The following is a 21,910-nucleotide window of genomic DNA, read 5'->3' as shown; positions in this document are numbered from 1 at the left end:
CTGAAGAAATATATTAATGCAACATTTTTGTTTTGCTCCCATTTTTCATGAGCTGAAATCAAAGATCTAAGACTTAAACAAAAGGCCTATTTCTCTCAAATAATGTTCACAAAAGTGTCTAAATCTGTGTGTGTTTCACTGGATGGTTAGTTATTAATAATAAAACGTTTTGATAAATTACCAAATAACATTGTTATTTTTAATTGCACAAATTGTGATCACATACAACTTTTAGATTGTTTTAACAATCAGATACAATTTATTGATTAACAATATTTTGATCTGCATATATACAGTATTAATGTATTCAGGACAAATACAGTAACAAAATGAACTATTAGCTATCGGCTATTAAAAGAAAAATACATCAGTGGAAGAACAGGCATTATTACACTTTAAAATTAAATGTAAGACAAGAATACAAACGGTTGCTTAACCTTAGTAAAATTCTGAAACACTTTACATTAGGTTGGGGAATAAGGAGAAACTACCGTCTTATCTTTCCATTTAACAAAGAAACTACACAAATGTATTTATGGAACTCATACATCTCATATTAAAAAAGTCCTGTGTTCAGTGCTCACGTACTACTGTAACATGGGGCACTTTTGCAGCACCTCCATCGCAGAGCTGTACTGGAGGACGTTGTCATAGAAACAAGTGAGCTGCTTTCGCATTGCCTTTAACCCCCTCCCTCCAACGCTCCGGTACTTCATGGAGAGCAGCTTGGAGCACAGGTAGTGCAGCCACAGCACGTTGGAGTGGGGGTGGTAGTTACTCCAGTTGTTTCTGAGACAAATAGAGTACAAACAAATCAGTGACACAACAACTCTGAGGTGTTAAACACTCAAATAAACCCAATCATCCACAAGATGGATGAAATCACAATTACAAATTCAGAACATGAGTCTGGTAGATGGATATGTGTTTAAAGAGACCAGCTGTTTCCAGTCTCTATTAAATCAGCTTCAAGTAAACAAATAAATACGAAAGAGGTAGTTCTTGTTATCCATGCAAAGACAGTAAGCATTTTTGTCAAATGTCAAACCATTCCTTAAAGACAAATCACAATGGACAACCAAATAAATATCAGTGTCGGACTGGATGGCTCATAGAGAAGTCATATCCTCTCATACAAATGATCGATGTTTGTTGAAATCCACCTCATTAAGAGTCTTTAACAGTAAAGTTCTCTGTGGTCAAACTTTGAAGTAATCCACGAGTTCTATTTTTGGACGACAAAGTCAAATCAATAAGAAATCCAATGCTTGCTCTGTTATCCTTATCCTTTCTTAATACATGTATGCGTATGTACAGTATATAGTAAGATGACTCTTTACAGCACATAGAAACTCCAGTTACATGTCACACTGGTGTTTCTGAGTTTAGCAAGGACACATTCAAACACTGACCCATTCTCCTGTCTCATTAGTCTGTATATCTCAAACTGGTAATCTCCCTGGCCCATGAAGAGTTCCTCATCATTTGAGATATCACAGGAGACCGTCAGACCATCTGGAGGGAACAAAACATATGCCTCTTATTACTCATCGTGTTGTTAGATAAACATTTTGTGCAAGAAGGAGGGAATAACATACTGACCGATTTCTAGTCTGGAGAGAGAGTAGTCAATGATGCGGACCAACACCCCTTTGGTTTCCAGAGAGTGGGCTGCTCCGTTCAGCAGGAAGCTCCCTCTCTTCTCCTTGGTTGTTTGGACCAGCACGTTGCCCCAGTGAAGGTCCCTGCAGTGAGGAGCACAGGATTAAAGTTGCTGTAACAGGACACCAACAATCACACTGACACCATATACACACACCCAACTGCGTCACTGCGGCGGCTTAAAAACACAATGTGTGCCACATTTCCCATCTGATGTGAAGTTAAGCAGATACTATGCAGATACAACCCGTTTCGTCCTCGTGTTCTGCATAGTTTCTCTTGCGTATAGCCCTTTCGTTTACACAAGGCCGTAACAAAATGACAGAAACGGATCCCACAAACGATAACGGGTCCCAAGGTGGATAGATCTGCAAACGGAACGCTCTGGGGGGGGGGCAAACGGCTCCGTGTGTAAGACTCTATAGCAGGGGTCGGCAACAGACGGACCACGGTCCGGATCCGGACCCGGACGCCGGCCTATACGGACCTATAATCAATACATTAATAGGGGATTTCAATTTTGACGGGGCGATTCTATTTTAACCGCTGCCGACAGGGGGCGAAAGAGACGAGTGAGCGATACAGGGAGAGAAACACAGAAGACGAGATGAGAGCACGGCAGAGAGAAGCGGAGAGGAAAGTGAGTGAAGAGAATAATTAGCGATACAGAAGAGTACAGAAGAGTGAACAGGCATGTTAGCGGCAGACAGGGAGAGACAAATAATTACACATGGCGCTCTCCAAGAAGAGGAAAGTGGACAGTGAGAACAGAGCTTTTAACCTTTTTAGTGGACGGACTCATTCATGTTCATCCTGCCCACTGGGAGCACAGAACCAATGTGTCTCATTTGTTCAGAGACCGTGGCGCTCATTAAAAGTGTCAAAACGCCACTATGAGACAAATACAAAGTGTTTGACCAAACATTCCCTCTCAAGTCAGAACTGAGGTCACAAAAAATAAGCAGTCTCAGAGCCCAATATGATCAGTCGACCAGGATCAAAATTAAAACTAAATATCGTTCCAGCGCAGGCTAACCCAGGCTAACCCAGGCTAACCAATGAACACCTGCATGTGTGTATGAGAATGGCCCTGACACCATTTCAGCCCAGATTTACAAACTCCTGGCAGGACAAGCTCGAGCTCAATTCTCGCACTGAATACAAAAAAGTGAGTGAGGGACTGCAATATAAGAGGGAAAGAAAAATAAACTTTAAACTGTTCAATTGTTACGATGTGTAAAGACTGATATTGTTCCATAATCGTCTGAAACAGTTAAGTCATGATGTGAAATGGTTAACAAAGAAAAAGGGAAACTCAAGCTGCTGCTACACTTTATTTGATTTATCTAAAATTAAGCACTTTTAAGATGCACATATTTTCAAAAGCTATTTTATTTATTTTCTCTATTGTATTTTTAAATGCAGCCCGAGAGGAACATTACACATATCCACAGTATATCTGTATAGTTCAATGTTAATTGACAATAAATATTGTTGTTTTTGAATTGTACTTTCTTTATTTGATTGACAGTCAGCTGTTGATTACATGCAGACGTTGATAAAGCTCCAGGCTACTTTAATATATATCACACTAATTCATAAGGCAACTTAGACATTTTGATGTTCCGGACCTTTGCATGGGGAGATTTTCTCTAACTGGACCTCGTTGAATTTTAGTTGAATACCCCTGCTCTATAGAGTGGCGAAGTCACGCCCATCTACTTCCGCCGAGACCTTATTTCTGAGAAATTATGTATTGAAGTCAATGGAGAGAGAAAACGTATCTTTCGATTCTGTTTGAATTGTGCCACGAATTACACATATGATGTTTGTCAATCTTAAAAAATAATTTCGATGTCAAAAAAGTCACAGTTTGTCTTAAAACTGTTGAAAAATACGCAACTAGAAAGACTACAAATCCCAGAGTCGCGCACATTAACGTTACACATTACACTCATGTTACTCACTGAAACCTTGTATAGCCGGTCCCGCATGCTGGCTCTTAAGGAACGAATAACTCCCCTTTTGTGTATGTACAGTTCTCAACATGGCCAGACTTGTAGTGATTTTCACCTCTTTTAAGACTTTTCTCTTCATTCTGAAAGAAAGAGGTGAAATGTGCTAACGTGACGGCCATCTTGGTGTTGGTGACGTATGCAAGACCAGAGTTGTAGTTCATTGAGCGCTTCACACAACATTTTTTGTTACTTCACAGTTTTACGACACATTTAAAAAAATGTTGACTTGCAAAATTATCTTTTAAATTGACAAACATCATGTGTAATTCGTTGCACAATTCAAACGGAATCAAAAGATAATCTTTCTCTCTCCATTGACTTCAATACATGATTTTTCCGAAATAAGGTCCCACGGAGGTCCCCCGGAAGTGGAGGGACTTCGCCACTCTATACGATCATTTCCCGATAGATGAAGCCAGCGCCATATAGATAGAAGATATATAGATAGCCATATGCCATACATTTTTGCATACATTCACAGTAAATATTTATTCAGTATGATAGCTGTCTAACAGAAGTTAAATCCATTTCTCACTTATTCTGACAATGTACTTAACCCCAAATAAAAGAACCCAATAAAAAGAGTTGTTAAATAATAGTGAAGTCACGTTGTAATAACAATAACTCATCTCTCGAGTTTTCTTTTTGAGCTTTGCTAAAAGCCACTGTGTCAAGTGTCCATCTTGGGTTCCCGTCCGGAGTTGTCCAACATGGCGGACCATCTCGCACATGCGCAGCACCGATCGGGCAGGGGGACGGATCGGGTAGTGACATTGGGTACCGAGAACCGGTTCCGGTTCGGAACCGGTTCCAACATTTCGATTCCAACGGCATCATTTAGAAATGTGAATTTCGGTTCTGCTTTTCAATGCCTGAGGAAATGTTTCTCGCCGCTCTCCGTAGCCTACTGTATGACCGCGGCGGGGCGGGAAATGTAGCGTTGTACCCTGTACCCATAGATATATATAAACACGTGTTTATATCATAGGTTTATATATATATATATGGTTGTACCTACACTTCCTACAGCGTAACCTGAGACCAGGGCCGGCCGTCGCACTGGCGTTATAGATGTTCGCCTAGGGCGCCAGATCTGTGGAGGCGCTGCGCTGGCAGCTCTGGGAGGGAAAACACATTTGTGACCATTGGTGCTCATCCTACTTTTCGGCCTTGATGTAACAACATTCATAATTAAGTAAATGTTACACCCTTTTCATCCCGGTTACACTTTTCATTTGCCCTGTACGATGGGCGCTGTAAGTGATGAAAATGGGGGATGTTGGCTTATCTGGCGCCCGCAGCTCACAGCCAAAGTGCGAGTGAGCGTGGGAGCGAGCGAGGGAGAAAGGGAGGGTGCACCGTTACGCGCTATTGTTATTAGCATCTGGTGCTAGCTGCTCTAACGGAAGAAGAAGATGTTTCTACAATGATGTGGAGGGAGAGTCCTCTCCAGTCAGACTGAGGCTGATAACTTCAGCTCAGTGAGGTAAAGGACTCTGAGTGTTTAGATAGTTCACTTTAGTCCAAGTTATCTCAGTGGGTCTCAAACGTTTTGATTACAATTTATGTAAACACATATTTCCAAGGCACTCTTTTATAATTATTGGGATAAAAAAGGTTATTGGTTATTGGTTATGTTCACATACTTATTTAATTATTAAAATGTAAACAAATCTTTTTCATATGGGTGTTTAGAGTTGTACCCCCTAGATCTAGTCTCTAGTAATTCTGCTTAAAGTGCCCCAGATTTAAGCATTTTACTTTAAAATGTTCAAACATTTCTTCCCGGTATGCCTGAGAAGGCAGATATGCTTGTTTTTCTCAACAAGAACTGTTTTTAAATGGGGGGGGGGGGGGGGGGGGGGGGGGGGGTTTCCTTTAAAAGTTGGACTGTTGCACTGTTGTAGCTTCAGTGGTTCTCAGGTTACAGTTATATAGCAGTGAATATAAACAGACTGATTAATGTGAATATTACTGTAAACTAACCTGTGTAAAACTTTCTCGAATAAATGTAATTTTTTTGGTGGAAGAAGCATGTTCTGCAGGTCACCCTTGAAAAAGAGATCTTTTGATCTCAAGGGGCTTTCACCTGGTCAAATAAAGGCTACAAATGTATCATTTTTTTACCCTGCCCCTCAAAGAATCGGAATTGAGAACCGTTAAGAAACGGAATCGAAAAGTAGAATCGGAATCAGAATCGTGGAAATTCAAACGATACCCAACCCTACCGAGGAGCGAGGAAATGAAAATAGTCGTCCTGAGACAGGGCCTAAGAACCTACTATGTACAGCTAAACACACGTTTTCAGGAATTCATTGTGCTGCTCATTGGAGTCTTATCAGTTTTGTTTAATTGCTCTATAGATCTATTAAAAAGACAAAAGTCCATAAGTCCATCATGCACAGCAGAACATTTATTAAACACCAGTCACACATATTCAGTTAACCTTTAAGCTCCTCAAATAAAAAAAATATATGTTGTTTTTGTTAAGTACATTGACAATATGCTTCTTTTTTTTCTTTTTCTGTGATCGATATTTTAAATACTTTATATCCATAGTGTCTTGTCCTGCTCGGCTTGATTGATGCAGACTATCATAGATGCTATGATTTGTGATTTTGTGTGTGTGTGTGTGTGTGTGTGTGTGTGTGTGTGTGTGTAGTGTACTGTACCTGTGTTCAAAGTGTAGCTCCTGCTCAGCCACAGCCAAGGCAGCTGTCACCTGATGAAGGATGCCCTTTGCCACGAACAAAGACGACAGCTTGACGACATAAGAAAGGCCCGAATTAGGGAAAGCCCGTTTACTTCAACACCACAACTAAACAATTTATAGGAAAATAGTTAAACATGTTCCACCCAAATTAATCAACTGCCACACATGTTGTTTACATGCTCAGCTTCTTTTGAATCTTTCAGCATTATCTCCAGCACATAGTAGACTGACATCATGGTGTGAAAACTAAATTCAAGGGAGTACTGTGCAGTCTTTTCATTAATGTTTAAGCACATCTTTACAGCATCTGTGCAAGTATTATGAGCTCTATCTCGAGTGATGACAGAAGAGTGTAGTGGGTTATGCTGAAGTTAAAGTTATGTGAAGTTCTGTAATTAACGAGCAGACAGACTCGACTGCAATACTTCAAAAATCATTCCAGGGAAGACAAAACAAAATGGCACTTGTATTTGTAAAACAACTGTCTAAGTTTGCTAGCTTCAGCATTTTCAGAGTCAATGAGATCCTTTGAGTCGTCACTGACATCATTGATAAATGCTGAACATCACTGCAGAACACGGCCCTGCACAGATGGGAGGTAATATCCAGCAGTCTTCATTATGATGGGGTGTGATTACCATTCCATCGCTGTTCTCCAGGTCCGTGCCTCCAAACTCAAACTCAAGGATGATGAATAACTGATCCTTTTCAAAGAAATCTGAGCATGGAGAAAAACAACAGAGACACAATGAGGGAAACAAACAGGTAGCCTGGCCGGAAGCACATAGCTTGTTGTCCCCTTAAAGGAATAATTAACACTAAAATATATCTCAGTTTCTTTATTCTTTGTTTACTGAAGAAGCACGGGAAAAAAAACGTTTTCTTAAAGAAGTCAATGTAACACAGGGTGAGTAAATGATAAAGAAATTGTCTTTTTGGGGTCAAGTATTCGTTTAAAAGGCAGATCATCTTGTACAAAAAAAATAAGCATTCAACTTCTATCTTCCAACCTTACAGACATGTTGAAAAATGGTAACAGGCTTTGTTCTCACTGACCTGGTCTGTCGTTCTCAGAGACTTTATTCTTGTCGAAGGTGTCCCAAGCATTCATGAAATCTGGAGGGTAGCAGCCTTGAACGCAGTGGAGACTGAAAGGGAACAAATTGGGTCACATCACCACTGAAAACTACTGAGACGCTAACGGTCAAAAATACTAAGAAAAGAGAGAGTTGCTTACTCGTCGAGTCCGATAAATCCGTGAGTTTTGTTCTGCTGCTTGTCTTTTAAGCTGCTCAGATCCCTTAAAGAAAAATAAAAAAAATAACAATGCTGTTTAGCTGAATCACGGCAAATGGAGTAGTGTGATGGGCAGTGTCATGTACCACTTACTTTGAGATAATAATCTCATGGAGAATCTCTCCGTATGTCTTCTGGTCCTGCCCATTTACCTTCTCACTGCCCTCTACTGGAATGACCTGTCAAGACAAGAGCCACTGTTTACTCCAGAATACCCCCACAAACACACATACTGTATATTTCATTGAATATGTATTATATTTTTCACTATGGGGTTTCTTAATAAAAGCAAATTGCATCGAGCATGTTTTGCTCTAGTTTTTTTTAATAAATATAAACATAAGTAAGAATAGTATGTGTGATGGAAACTTCTGAAGCAATGGAGACGAAACTCAACACAGGAGAGCAGGGACTTTGATGGCGAACACTGACGGTTTATTTGGAGCTTCGGCCGGAGAATTCACAAGACATGTGCTGTGCCACGAGTTGACAGAGGATGCCAAACAAATTCTGAAGATCTCTACCCCAGACCCATGTACTGTATTTAGCTAGTTCTGAGAGAATAATCAACATTGTGCATAACAAGATAAAACCATAGCACCTCTATCAGCTGACGCTAACAGGCAGGAATAGGGCGACAAAACACTGAGTGCACAGCACCCAATGCTACAGGTGCCTGAACTCAGTTACCTCATTCACACCAACGGTGTTTCGGGGCCGGTTCGGAGCTGGAGCTTGAAAAGCACCGGGTTTTCCTCTTCACACCGCAGCGGAGCAGCCTCTTAGCTCCGGAATCCGGTTCGTTTCAAGCACCAAAAAAATTGTCCGGCCAGAGCAAAAGCACCACATACGTCACGCTTACGTCGAGGCGGGGGCAGGGGCGGGATCAATTCCTGAACAACAACAAGAAGCCCGCGTTTTATCCAGCTTGTACACAACGATGGAGAAACTTAACAAGCAGCAGTGGTCCACTGAAGAGACCAGCTACCTACTGGGAATCTGGTCTTCCGAAGAGGTACAGAGGAAGCTGGAGCACAATCGGCCATTGTTGTTGTTGTCGGTGTCAGCTGTGAGGGGTTTCCGCGCGGTTTGGCTTTATGAAGCAGGCACGCAAACGGTTACGTCATGACGCAAACGATGACGCAATGACGCAGCACCAGTCGGACTCTGGGCAGTGTGAAAAGAGCCGGAGCTAAACCGAAGAACCGGTTCTGAACCTGAAAAGCTCTAGCACGGAGCTTGAACCGGAGTTGCGTTGGTGTGAATGAGGTAAGTGAGGCCTAGGAAAATATTTCTCCAACAGTATGCAGATTTGATCATCACCTAAGTAACCAAATATGCTATCAAATATTTTAAACTCAACCTTTTCTCACAGCCTTCTTAAGCAAATGACAATGTCACTATGTTAACTTCAAGTGCTTGTTATCTGGTGACCAAAAGTCCCTATTTAGTTTGTGTTAAAACAAGTGAGCAAGTTTTTATTCACTGATGAAAGCTATGAAATACGGTATAGAAAAAGCTGGTTAGTGAACCTTGATTTTAAAATATGATGTCATTAGTACACTGAACAAAAATATAAATGCAACACTTTTGTTTTTGCTCCCATTTTTCATGAGATGAACTCAAAGATCTAAAACATTTTCTATATACACAAAATAACCATTCCTCTCAAATATTGTTCACAAATCTGAAAAAATCTGTGATAGTGAGAACTTCTCCTTTGCCGAGATAATCCATCCCACCTCACAGGTGTGGCATATCAAGATGCTGATTAGACAGCATGATTATTGCACAGGTGTGCCTTAGGCTGGCCACAATAAAAGGCCACTCTGAAATGTTCAGTTTTATCACACAGCACAATGCCACAGATGTTGCAAGTTTTGAGGGAGCGTGCAATTGGCATGCTGACAGCAGGAATGTCCACCAGAGCTGTTGCCCGTGAATTGAATGTTCATTTCTCTACCATACGCCGTCTCCAAAGGCGTTTCAGAGAATTTGGCAGTACATCCAACCGGCCTCACAACCGCAGACCACGTGTAACCACACCAGCCCAGGACCTCCACATCCAGCATGTTCACCTCCAAGATCGTCTGAGACCAACAATCGGTTTGCATAACCAAAGCATTTCTGCACAAACTGTCAGAAACCATCTCAGGGAAGCTCATCTGCATGCTCGTCGTCCTCATCGGGGTCTCGACCTGACTCCGGTTCGTCGTCGTAACCGACTTGAGTGGGCAAATGCTCACATTCGATGGCGTCTGGCACGTTGGAGAGGTGTTCTCTTCACGGATGAATCCCGGTTTTCACTGTTCAGGGCAGATGGCAGACAGCGTGTGTGGCGTTGTGTGGGTGAGCGGTTTTCTGATGTCAATGTTGTGAATCGAGTGGCCCATGGTGGTGGTGGGGTTCTGGTATGGGCAGGCGTATGTTATGGACGACGAACACAGGTGCATTTTATTGATGACATTGTGAATGCACAGAGATACCGTGACGAGATCCTGAGGCCCATTGTTGTGCCATTCATCCACGACTATCGTCTAAGGATAGAGTGTAGTTTTTCTCATACTGATATTCCGAACAATCTGTGCTGTTGTATTAGCTGTAAAGTGTCTCTACTGTAGGCTATTTTTATTATATGTACAGCACTTTGGCTCGACCAAAAATCGTTTATAAATGTGCTATATAAATAAAACTTGATTTGATTTGACCATCACCTCATGTTGCAGCATGATAATGCACGGCCCCATGTTGCAAGGATCTGTACACAATTCCTGGAGGCTGAAAACATCCCAGTTCTTGCATGGCCAGCATGCTCACCGGACATGTCCCCCATTGAGCATGTTTGGGATGCTCTGGATCGGCGTATACTAGGGATGTAACGATACCAAAAACTCACGGTACGATAATATCGCGATAACAAGTCCACGGTACGGTATTTATCGCGATATTGAATAATACATTTTAAAAAAATATTCAATATTTTCTTTTTCAATAAAAAAATGTTTTACTCAGAAAATGTTTCTTTATTACATAATAAATCTGATTTGTACAGCATTTTAGTAGGATAGCAGTATTTTAAAGTGTCAAAAACAAAGTGACTACTTAAAGGACAGAAACAACTTTGTTTCTATAGGTAAATACACATCTGAGTTGACAAATATGACATGTGGGGTTCCTCAAGGCTCCATCTTGGGGCCTCTTCTCTTTAACATCTACATGCTACCACTGGCTCAGATAATGAAAAACAACAAAATAAGTTACCATAGCTATGCAGATGACACACAAATGTACGTAACAATTTCACCAGGAGACTATGCTCCAATTCAAACACTGAGTAAGTGCATTGAACAAATCAATGACTGGATGTGTCAGAACTTTCTCCAATTAAACAAAGATAAAACTGAGGTAATGGTTTTTGGAGCCAAGTCAAAACGCATAAAAGTTCCGCGAGGTGCCCCCCCCCCCCCCCCCCCGTTGAAAGTTCACGAGCGTGCTCTCTTGTGAACAGTTCAGACCCGACGGTTAATAAGAGATTATGACGGACATTTTACGATCCGAAAAAGTCTAACGCCACCTCAGTGGGACGGAGAGATATGCTTTGGCCATGGGTGACAGCAGTGGATCAAACTGTACATTGTCTCTCCACCACTTCAAAAACAATACAGTTTTTGCCAAGAAGGTGAGGCTTATTGACAGGGCGAGATATAAATATACTGTTGGTACTTGTCAATGTCTCTAGGTGTGTAAATGTAGCAAATACGATGTCCTTTTGTGTTCTGTTGTTTTATGTTCATGTTGTAACCTACTTGCTGCCATGTTGGACAGGTCTCTCTTGAAAAAGAGATCGATGATCTCAATGGGACCACCTGGTTAAATAAAGGTTTAAAACAAAATAAAGTGTTTAAAAAAAAAAAAAAAAAAGTTAAATTAATTTAAAAAAGAAATCGCAGTAGATTTTTTCAGTCTCACGACGGTATTGGGACGTTTATTTACCGCGATATTCGGTATATCGTTACATCCCTAGCATATACGACGGCATGTTCCAGTTCCTGCCAATATCCAGCAACTTCGCACAGCCATTGAAGAGGAGTGGACCAACATTCCACAGGCCACAATCAACAACCTGATCAACTCTATGCAAAGGAGATGTGTTGCACTGCGTGAGGCAAATAGTGGTCACACCAGATTCTGACTGGTTTTCGGACCCCCCCAATAAAGCAAAACTGCACGTTTCAGAGTGGCCTTTTATTGTGGCCAGCCTAAGGCACACCTGTGCAATAATCATGCTGTCTAATCAGCATCTTGATATGTCACATCTGTGAGGTGGGATGGATTATCTCGGCAAAGGAGAAGTGCTCACTATCACAGATTTTTTCAGATTTGTGAACAATATTTGAGAGAAATGGTTATTTTGTGTATATATATATATATATATATATGTAGAACATGTTTTAGATCTTTGAGTTCATCTCATGAAAAATGGGATCAAAAACAAAAGTGTTGCGTTTATCTTTTTGTTCAGTATATTTCTGACCAATGGGGAAGTCCCCTTCTTTAAACATACTGTCTACTAAAGATGTCATATGTTTTATTACATTGTTAGATCTTAAACAGGCGTGTGGCGCAGTGGATAGAGCCTTGATCTGGGGATCAGATGGTCACACTGCAGTCAGCATGTCGTTGTGTCCCTGGGCAAGACACTTCACCCCAAATTGCTCCTGTGGGGTTTGCCCACAGTATTGAGAATGTAAGTCGCTTTGGATAAAAGCGTCTAACATGTAATGTAAACAACACATCGTATAACACAAAAACACGTACTTTGAGTGCAACTTTGTCCCCTGAGGCGTTGGTGGTGGAGAAGACCTCCCCGAAGGTCCCCTCTCCTATCTTCACACACTGTTTCATACGTTGAGGGAGTATACACTCCTCCCAGGGCAGAGTGTGGTGCTGGCCACACTCAGCATACACCTTCTCTGCATCTGACAGATCCTCACACACAAGCTGGGAAATTAACAGGAAGGAGGACGTGTCAAACATTCCTATCAGTCAAACAACAAGCATGTAGAAAGTAAGCAGTGCAAAATAGAAAATCATAACTCTTTCAAGGCTGGAGATGTGTACTGTACCGGAGAATCGCAGCTCTGCAGCTGTGACCGGAGGTGTTTGGGAAACGGTGTTCGAAAGGGAGTAGCAAAGAGGTCCTGGCTTAAATCTGCAGCGCTCATACTTGATTCCGAATGGCGTAAACTGCCCAGAGTAAGTTTTACTGAGTAAAGAGAATGAGGAAGAAAAGGCAAGGGAAATTAAAAAAGACACTGGAAAATGGGAAATGTAACAAACTGTATTTATAAATTCACACAGAGAAAGCAGACTACTCATACTTTCAGGAGGATCACCAACATGTTGAAGTGTGCCCACTAAATATTGATCAGATGAAAACTAGGCATGAGTCAAAATACCTAATCAAGTTGTATTGTTGTAAAGCATGGCCTACTGTATCTTATTGCAGTAAGTGATTCATATATTTAGTGAACATATTGACCTAGTCTGGCTTGTTGAAACATCTGTGCATCTTTGCTCAGCTGACTCTGACCTTCGAAAAATCGTAATGGAAAGTAATCCAGAAAAAGCTTGAAAATGCCATCAATCAAGATGAATCAACAGCCCAACATGTATGATCTTACCCTTTCATTAATTCTGCCCCCTCTCATTTAGAGCTGAACGATTAATCGATTTTAAAATCGAAATCGCGATTTGAAATGATGCAATTATCAAATCGCAAAGCCTGCGATTTTTTAATTTTATTTCTTCCTCTTTCTTTTTTTAACATGTTCCATGATAGAAGGTGATAAGACAGATTGATCCAATTGAAAGTGCCTGCCCTTTCCAAATGGCTTCCAATGGAGCTTTCCTAGATGGTTTGGTGAGATCATCTGAGTCAGGTTAGTAATGCTCCATCACATGTTTCTATTACAGGGTGAATCTTAAACTGAAGCTTGACTTTAAAGCAACCCAACGGAAGTTTCATGTAAGTTTAGTTCTTTCACTCGTAGCTCGGACGAGCTAGAGACGGGAGCATGTTGATGCGACCTTCCTAGCCGGAGTTATGGCCGCATTTTACAATAAACTTCCGTTAAAAACAAATATCGCAAATCGAATCGCAATCGCAATATTTGTCAGAAAAATCGCAATTACATTTTTTCCTAAAATCGTGCAGCCCTACTCTCATTAGTGTCTGGCCGCTTTAAATTACATTTTTATGTCAATAGAAATGCACTTTAACACAGGGGTATCTTCTCTTGCACTTTATGTAGCTCTTGTATCTTTCTCTTGCACTTTATGTAGCTCTTTTATCTTCTCTTGCACTTTATGTAGCTCTTGTATCTTCTCTTGCACTTTATGTAGCTCTTTTATCTTCTCTTGCACTTTATGTAGCTCTTTTATCTCCTCTTGCACTTTATATGTCGTAGCTGCTACATTGTACTGCCATGTGGTAAATACTTGTGTATGCTGCTCTTGCTCTTTCTGCATATCATGTATTTATTTTTGCTATGTATATAAATGTCATGTTCTTAAATGTTGTGTGTGAGGGACTACGGATGGAAATGAGCTCAAAGCTAAAATCCGGCATATTTACACTTGAATCATTATTTGTTTAAAGTGTTCATTAATGTGCATTGTCCCTGTTCAAATAAACGATTAAAGGAAATGAAATAGAACAGAGCAATCGAGTGACAAAAATAACTTTACGGTGTGTGTGTCATACCCATGCCCTTGCGATGAACAGAGAGGGCAGCTTTGAGTCGGCTCCAGGTGTGTGTGTTGGGTGTGAGGTCAGCCAACAGATATGAGAGGTTAAGCTTTGCCCCTCTCACCGGGGTGAAGAAATTCATGTTTCCAGACGGCTCCTACACACAGGATGGATATCACAGTTTGTCAATGACGCCACAGCTCCACCTGTCTACATTTTTGAAAACCTTCCTAATAATACATATTTATTAATTGTTGGGTGGGTTGTAGTCAAAACTAAAAATTACACATTATAAACAAAAATCCAATTTTTTTTCTGTGATGATGTACACGATGTCAGGTATTAGAAAGTTGAACAACAGTGCAACAAGTATAGGTACAATAGGCTATAAATTGAACATTTCTCACTGTGCTTTTGAAAGTCTTTGTGTGCCTCTAAATGAAATGACTCCTACTCCTTAGTAAAAAGCATAGAGTCAACCTAATGTTTCTGCAGTACAGTGCTGTGTGTTATTCTCACCCGTGGTTTTTTGTATTGTGTGGACATCAGCTCGTTGATGCTGCAGTTCACCGTTGTGTTTCCAAACGCCTGTGCAGTGCTGCCTCTGACCTTCTGTTTGCTGGAGCTGCCTTTGTTCTTCCAGCGACTCACACTCAGACCGCTGACACATGCCTTCCTTGTCGTCCCAGGTTGGTCCATGCTCTTCCTTTTCTTTTCTTTAGGAGCCAGAGACATAATTTTTCCTTTGGGGACAGTCTTTACGATCTTGTCCTCAGAGCACATTGTTCCCCTCTTTTTTACATTGCCTTTCCTGGCAGAAATGTCTTCATTACAATGTTTAGTGTCACTTTCAGACCCCGCATTCTGTGGCTGGTCATCACTGTTCAAGTCTGCCACAACTGTGGGTGATTTATGCATTGTGTCTTTGAGCCGCGGACGTTCTTTTAGTTGCAATCTAGTCAATCTCTTTACCTTGACATTGACTTTGCCCCTAAGACATCGCTCCTTAAGGACTGTTACGATCAGCGCTGTTTTTTCTTCTGTTTCTCTGTCATTAGAGTGTGTCTGATCTACTGGGCCACTGTGGTTTATTGAATGTCTAACAGACGCCACCCCTCCCTCAGGGAATTCTCCTGAACATATGGGACCTTCTGGGTCCTTAATGTCACATGTTTTGTCATTTCCAGACTTGTTTGTATCTGACCTTCTGACTGAAACTGTGCCTTTCTTATTAACACATTCATCCTTTATGTGGTTGGCTGGGAATTGTGTTTCCATGAGAAACTCAACACTGCTGTTTTTGTTGTGAGTCGACTCAACTTCTAGAACTGACGCAAGCTTCTCCATGGATGTCTGTGTGGATGAGAGCTCAGCTGATGGAGAACTGATAGAGCTTTGACTGTCAGTTCCTGAAGCTGCAGATACTGAGAGATGAAATGATGGTACTAAAGACTGTGAGGGGTCCACAGGTTGACAGCCATCCACGGATGATGGATGTTCACTTGTTCGGAGACTGTGGGCTACGCTTGTATCTGCCAAACAGGATGAGAAGGTTGTTTTACCGCATAGCAGAGAAATAGTGAGGTCGCCAAATCTTTCCAAGTACACGCTGCAGCGCTCTGTCAAACATTGCTCCTTCAGAGCCTCGATCATAAACTCTAACCCTTCTGCTGCTGATACAAATTGATTGTGGTCATCAGTAGAAAGCTGAATTAGACTTGGTAATTCCCCCAAATCCTTTGTCTTTATGTCTTCACTGGGCTTTTTGGCTCCCTTACCACAGCTGCTTCCTTTGCTCTCCACAAGCAAATCATCAGAAAGTTCTTCATGGTGATCCAGGTCTGCTTTTTGTTCACATAGACTTGACTTTGGCTTCTCCTCCAAATGAAGCCCAAGGGATGGTGAAGAACATGGTGGGGAGGAGGGCCGCCCTGGTGAAGCCAAGTCTTCTTGGAATGTGACACCTACACCACTAACTGAAAGGAATGGAAGGCTGGAAGATTGATCGGTGACTGACAGGGGTTCAAGGTGTGGCCGTTTGATGAAGGATCCTGCTGAGGGTGTGGAGCAGAAGATGGGTTTCCTGGGGCAGGCTGCGAGGCTGTGCTCCGTCGACTCATTCAGGGATATCTCCTGGAACGGGTTGGGGGAAAATCTGGCAGGCGCTCCAACATTCACAGAGTTCTCCGCAAACAACGGAGGGACCCTCCTCCTAGCATGCCGGAAAACCCTACCAGGAGCTCCAGCAGTAAACTCCTCTGAAGAGTTGAGTATATTAGTGAAAGTTGCTTCAGGTTTTTTGGGTGTGGTGGCAGCGGCATGTCTGCGGCGGGTTACAAAGCGGCTCACAGAAGGAAGATTACCACTAAGAAAAAGAAGACAGAAAAACTTTTACTGGAACATTTATACCCAGATTTGCTTCACATAGAGACAGTGGGCTGAATGTTTTTGTGAAGGGTGTTGAAATAATTTTTGGGAAAAAAAGGAAATACCAAGCTCTCATTCAAACTGAAAACAGCAAGTACAAGCATTAGTTGGAAGACACTTTGATCAATATACTTAAAGAGCAACTTGCAGGTTTTTTTTTTACTAGATTTATGCTTAACCTTGCCTGAAAATTACAATTAAAAAAAAAAGTTAATGCAGGGTTATATATGTTTTACGAGACATAAGGGCAGGAATTCAGAGGGGAAAGGAGCAGTTTTGAGCTCTGCTACTAAAAACTGCTTTTTTTAACATCATATGTCAAACGCGTCATATTACGTCACATATACGTCACATATACGTCGCAACTTTCTCGGACTCATTCTCTGCCCAATCCGCGGTAGTAGTTTGTAGTGGTTTGAGCGGTTGTGATTTAGTGAGCTGGTATTTTCTCGGTAATTTTACATTGCATTTCACCATTTGTAATCATGGTGAGCTGAAGTTTGTGCAGGTTGCCTGTCAGGACATCGAGTCTACAGTTTCCTTAACAGGAAAAGGACCGGAGCTACTCTCCACAGCTGAGGCCTATCAAACGAAACGTTTATCAGGAAACCGTATTAAATCTCTCTCCCCCCCTTCGTTCCTCTCTCTCCCAGAGGGAGCTGTGGTGTGAGGAGAATCAGTGGAGAACAGGGCAGAGTCCTGCATCGGGTCGGGTACCCGATGGGTGACCCACAAAAAAGGTGATTCGCGGGTGGTATTTTTTCAAACGCTTTTTTCCGGGTTCGGTTCTGGGTAAAACAAAGATGTCGCGGGTATTGCATAATAAATATATTCAAATAATAATAAATTAGTTTAATGTTTAAAATCCTCAGACCTCTCCCCCGCGGGACCGCGCATAATCATAACCTCTGCAGCGCATCAATCTGCTGCTGTGCGCGCCACATTAGAAATGGCTGAGGTGAAGCTCTCTAGCGGAGAATACAGCATTTTCAATAACACTTCATCAAGAGCGAAATCCAACGTCTGGGAGGCTTTTGGTGTCATCCTAGATGGAGAAAATAACCAACACCCCACGCTTTTTGAGACAAATATGCAACTGTGTGTTAATAATTGCACGTTTTCAGTGCTCATATATAGGCTATGCGGGTTCGGGTCGCGGATCTTGTGCCGACGGGGTCGGGTCGCGGAACTAATTGGCAATATGTGCGGGTAGCGGGGCGGGTTCGGTATTGCACGTTGCGGGTGCGGGTCTTGAAAATCAGACCCGTGCAGGACTCTGGAACAGGGCAGCTGTCTTGGTGAGTAACCGGCGTTAGCTACAGTTAATGTTAGCTAACGTCAGTCACATCACATCACATCACTGTTGATACTGATCCATAACAGAAACTAATGCGCAAGTATCAGCCGTATCTCGCGTTACCTAATGCAACTCCACACTACGTCTTACGGTGCTGTTTTATCACAGCAGAGGAACGAAGGGGGGTTCGCTCCTCTGCTGTGATAAAACGCCATCCTGTTCTAAACCACATCAAAGATTATTTCTGAAACAGTATGGAGCTCAAATGCTTTTTCTCTTGCGGGTTCATCACAAGGTGAGTTCCTTTTTTGATTTCCTGCTTTTTAAACACATGTGCTCTACAGTACAGATTAGCTCTGAGTGTTACCGAGACTTGCTAATGTAAACAAATAGGAGATTACGTCCAAAACATGTCAGGCATTGTTTCTATTCTGATAGCAACTTTCTGTTGGTCCGCTGCAGATTTGACGTCAGATCGGCAGCAAATTTGTATCCGCTCGTTGTAGCCCCGTTTTTAACAGATTTGGGTACGGAGGAAAAGAGAGTGGGGTTTTATTTTCTGACACTGCGTGAGTTCCCCGGCGCACCGGGGACACATATTTATGTATAAAAGACATCACAAAGTGCATTTTGCATTATAGGTCCCCTTTAATGTATATTTTCTTGTGTCTGACGCGTTGTGAGAATGAACGTGCATATATATTATTTACTTGTGTGCGCGAGCGTGACACGCATTGCAGACCGCAAGTTAACCGCAAGTTTACCTTGACTTTCTAATGCTTCTAATGCCATTTTTGCCGAGGTTAGATAGATCTTTAATTTGTCATTGTACAGGTACAACGAAATTACAATGAACTCAAGGTGCCAACACGCAACAACAAGACAATATGAAAACAACAAGACAATACAAAAACAATAAGACACTATAAAAACAGGAAATGGGACTTAAATAGACATGATGGGGAATATGTACATAAATAAATAATAATGTATCAAGGCATTGGCTACAGACAAACAGTGCCATTTCTTCCACTAGTTCAAGCCATCATATGTATGTATTGAATGTGTGTGTGTATACAGGGGTGGCATTTACCGACAGGCAAGTGCTTGGACCAGAAGGGGGCCCCCAAATAAAGTAGATTAATCCAATCCAACTTTATTTATATAGCACTTTAAAACCTCCAGACCAAAGTGCTGTACAGAGAGATACATACAATATAAAATCACACAGCTCAGCTCACAAAACATTAAATAAATACATCTAAAATAAAAGATACAAACACAAAACAAACCAGAATAAACGTAACAATTTCAAAATAAAAAAAGATTAAGAATGTCCACAGCAACGAAACGACAACATGAAACACCCTTTAATTTACTGCAACGATATGTCGGGAAACCCCCTCAAGGGGGCCCCATGCATAGCGCAGCGAAACTACTTCTTAATTTCAGTTTTGTTTCTCCACTATTGGAGTGGGGGGGGCTTTACTGGGATTGATCCGGACCATTGACCTTGTATAAAATTCACAAGTGAACCTTTAACAAAAAAGTTTGAGTACCCCTGGTATACATCATTTTCCTACACATGTATTCACTGGTGTCTCTAACCTGCATGTTGCTCTTTAAATGGAAGGCAATGTCTAAAGTCTTCTCGCAGAAACTGCTCTAGTAACATAAAAAAAAGAACCAGAAGCTCTGATCATGCAGAAAATCCTTGTTTGTACAGACCTGGTTTTCTTGATCTGTTGAGCGGGCCGAGGACACGGAGAAGAGGGTGTGCTGATGTTCTCTTCTTCTTCTTCATCATTGCTGGTGTCTACCAGACATAACAGGGCTTTTGTCTTGGCAGAACGGAATGTTCTACCACTGACAACAAAAAAGATTAAAACCAACCAATGAGCAAGGGAGGATGAGGAGCAAAAGAAAGCATGTCATGGAAAAAAACCAATAAGACGATCAAACGATGCAAAGAAACTCAAGGATAATATGTCGAATTAACTAATATTTCTTTACAGTTAACTTATGATAAATGTATATTAATATTACTGCATTGCAAGACTTGTTTTTTTTCACACACCTGGTTGTCTTGCTTTTCAGAGAACGCTGAGGACAGGGGATATTCTCCTCCTTAAAGCTCCTCTCAGTCAGACATTTCTTAGTTGTTTTTTTTGCAGGAATCCGCTCTCTACGAGCAGCAACACTAGTCTTTTTCTCTCTATGACAAGAAAAAACGGATGAACATGTTAGTTGAAACAATAGCCCATGAGTATGAGCCTTGTGTATTTCAGTAGCCAACTTGTTTCTATAAAATGAAATGTGCCATGTGTGTTTCTTCGTGTCTACTAACATACTACTCAGATATCAGATAAACATTTTAAAAAAGGATTACTTAATAATTATACTATAGTATAATACTATACAATACATAATACTTAAATGTTGTAAGTGAGTGACTGAGCTGCACATTTTTAAGCAGTTGTCAATGTCAATACTCTATGATGGGCAAGCTTATGGCTGGACTGTCACTTAATGAAATGTGTGTACTATAGTTTTGTTTGATTTATAAGCTGACTGATACTATTTGCCATGTGTGATAAGCAAAGTAATCAACCATTATGATATATTGGTCATGCTAGTGTTAGTCATTAAAGAATAACAGTATTCACAGAGGTGGGAAGTAAGTAACTAAGTAGATGTACTCAATTACTGTACTTAAGTACAATTTGAAGATACTTGTACTTTAGTTGAGCATTAAAATGTTATGCTACTTTGTAATTCTACTCCATTACAATTCAGAGGTAAATCATGTAATTGTACTCCACTACATGTATGTTGTACCTTTAGTTACATTACAGATTTGGATTAATAATATGAAATATAATCAACCCTTAAATCAGACTTTAGTTACACCTGGAATACATCTACATGCAGTATAGAAAGTCATTAAAACTAGCTGCACCTTTACCAGCTTTAATGACACTTTAATGCATCCGTAATTATAATCAAGACATAAAATATATCATTATAATATGGGCCGATCTGCATAATGAGTACTTTTGGTACTTTAAGCATATTGTTATGCTAATACGTTTTGAAATGTTAGTTGAGTAACCTTTGGAATGCAGGACTTAGTATTCCTACACTCTGGTAACAGAGTATTCTAGTGTCCTACACTCTGTACTTAAATACAAGATCTGAGTACTTCTCCCACCTCTGAGTATTTAACTGAATAAAGTTTCTCCATTAGATCGTCGACATGAACATAACGTCACCTGTTCCTCGGAGGTTTTGAGGGTTCCGCGATGAAGCTGTCCCCGTCTGTTGAGTGTGTGCTGTCGAAGTCTCTCTTTCGGTTATCCGGTAAGATCCAGGCGGACACCATTCGCCTCTCCCGACCGTATGTCTTGATAAAAACTGGCTGTGCTCGATTCATGTTTAAGATTATAGATATGAACGAAACTTAAGTAATATTAATGGGCTAAGGAGTGTTAAAATGCACTAGTCGTTGCCGGTCGACCGACCGTTAACTGTAGCAAGCTCGACCTTTTGCAAACTGTGCTTATTCTATCAAGGCCCAGATACAATTGATCAACAGTGATCGACGAAACTCATAGAAAATACATAAAGTCAGATGTTTCTACCCGTCTCCATGATTGGTAGCTATTGTCTATTTTTGTATGTCGTTCATTATTATCCCGAATCTGTACCCGCTTCTTCTTCAAACTGCTAGTCACCGATGATTGGTC

The 21,910-nt window shown here is 41.2% G+C and overlaps 1 protein-coding gene across 1 annotated transcript; it reads right to left on the bottom strand.

Annotated features, from left to right (window-relative positions):
- Positions 1 to 229: 229 nt before the first annotated feature.
- haspin (histone H3 associated protein kinase) lies at positions 230 to 21,910 on the bottom strand. The gene is made up of 15 exons (XM_034080497.2): positions 21,437 to 21,910; positions 20,242 to 20,379; positions 19,893 to 20,030; positions 14,960 to 16,805; positions 14,456 to 14,597; positions 12,816 to 12,955; positions 12,508 to 12,690; positions 7,783 to 7,868; positions 7,631 to 7,693; positions 7,450 to 7,541; positions 7,032 to 7,111; positions 6,353 to 6,441; positions 1,603 to 1,745; positions 1,413 to 1,515; positions 230 to 789 (listed from the first exon to the last, which is right to left on the bottom strand). The coding sequence occupies exons 1-15, from the start codon at positions 21,595 to 21,597 to the stop codon at positions 588 to 590; spliced, it is 3,606 nt and encodes a 1,201-aa protein (XP_033936388.1). The 5' UTR covers positions 21,598 to 21,910; the 3' UTR covers positions 230 to 587.

The sequence above is a fragment of the Pseudochaenichthys georgianus genome, chromosome 1 (genome assembly GCF_902827115.2).
Source record: "Pseudochaenichthys georgianus chromosome 1, fPseGeo1.2, whole genome shotgun sequence".
NCBI classification, from domain to species: Eukaryota; Metazoa; Chordata; class Actinopteri; order Perciformes; family Channichthyidae; genus Pseudochaenichthys; species Pseudochaenichthys georgianus.
Note: the sequence above shows the minus strand (reverse complement) of the source record. Positions and strands in the feature narration are given on the sequence as shown.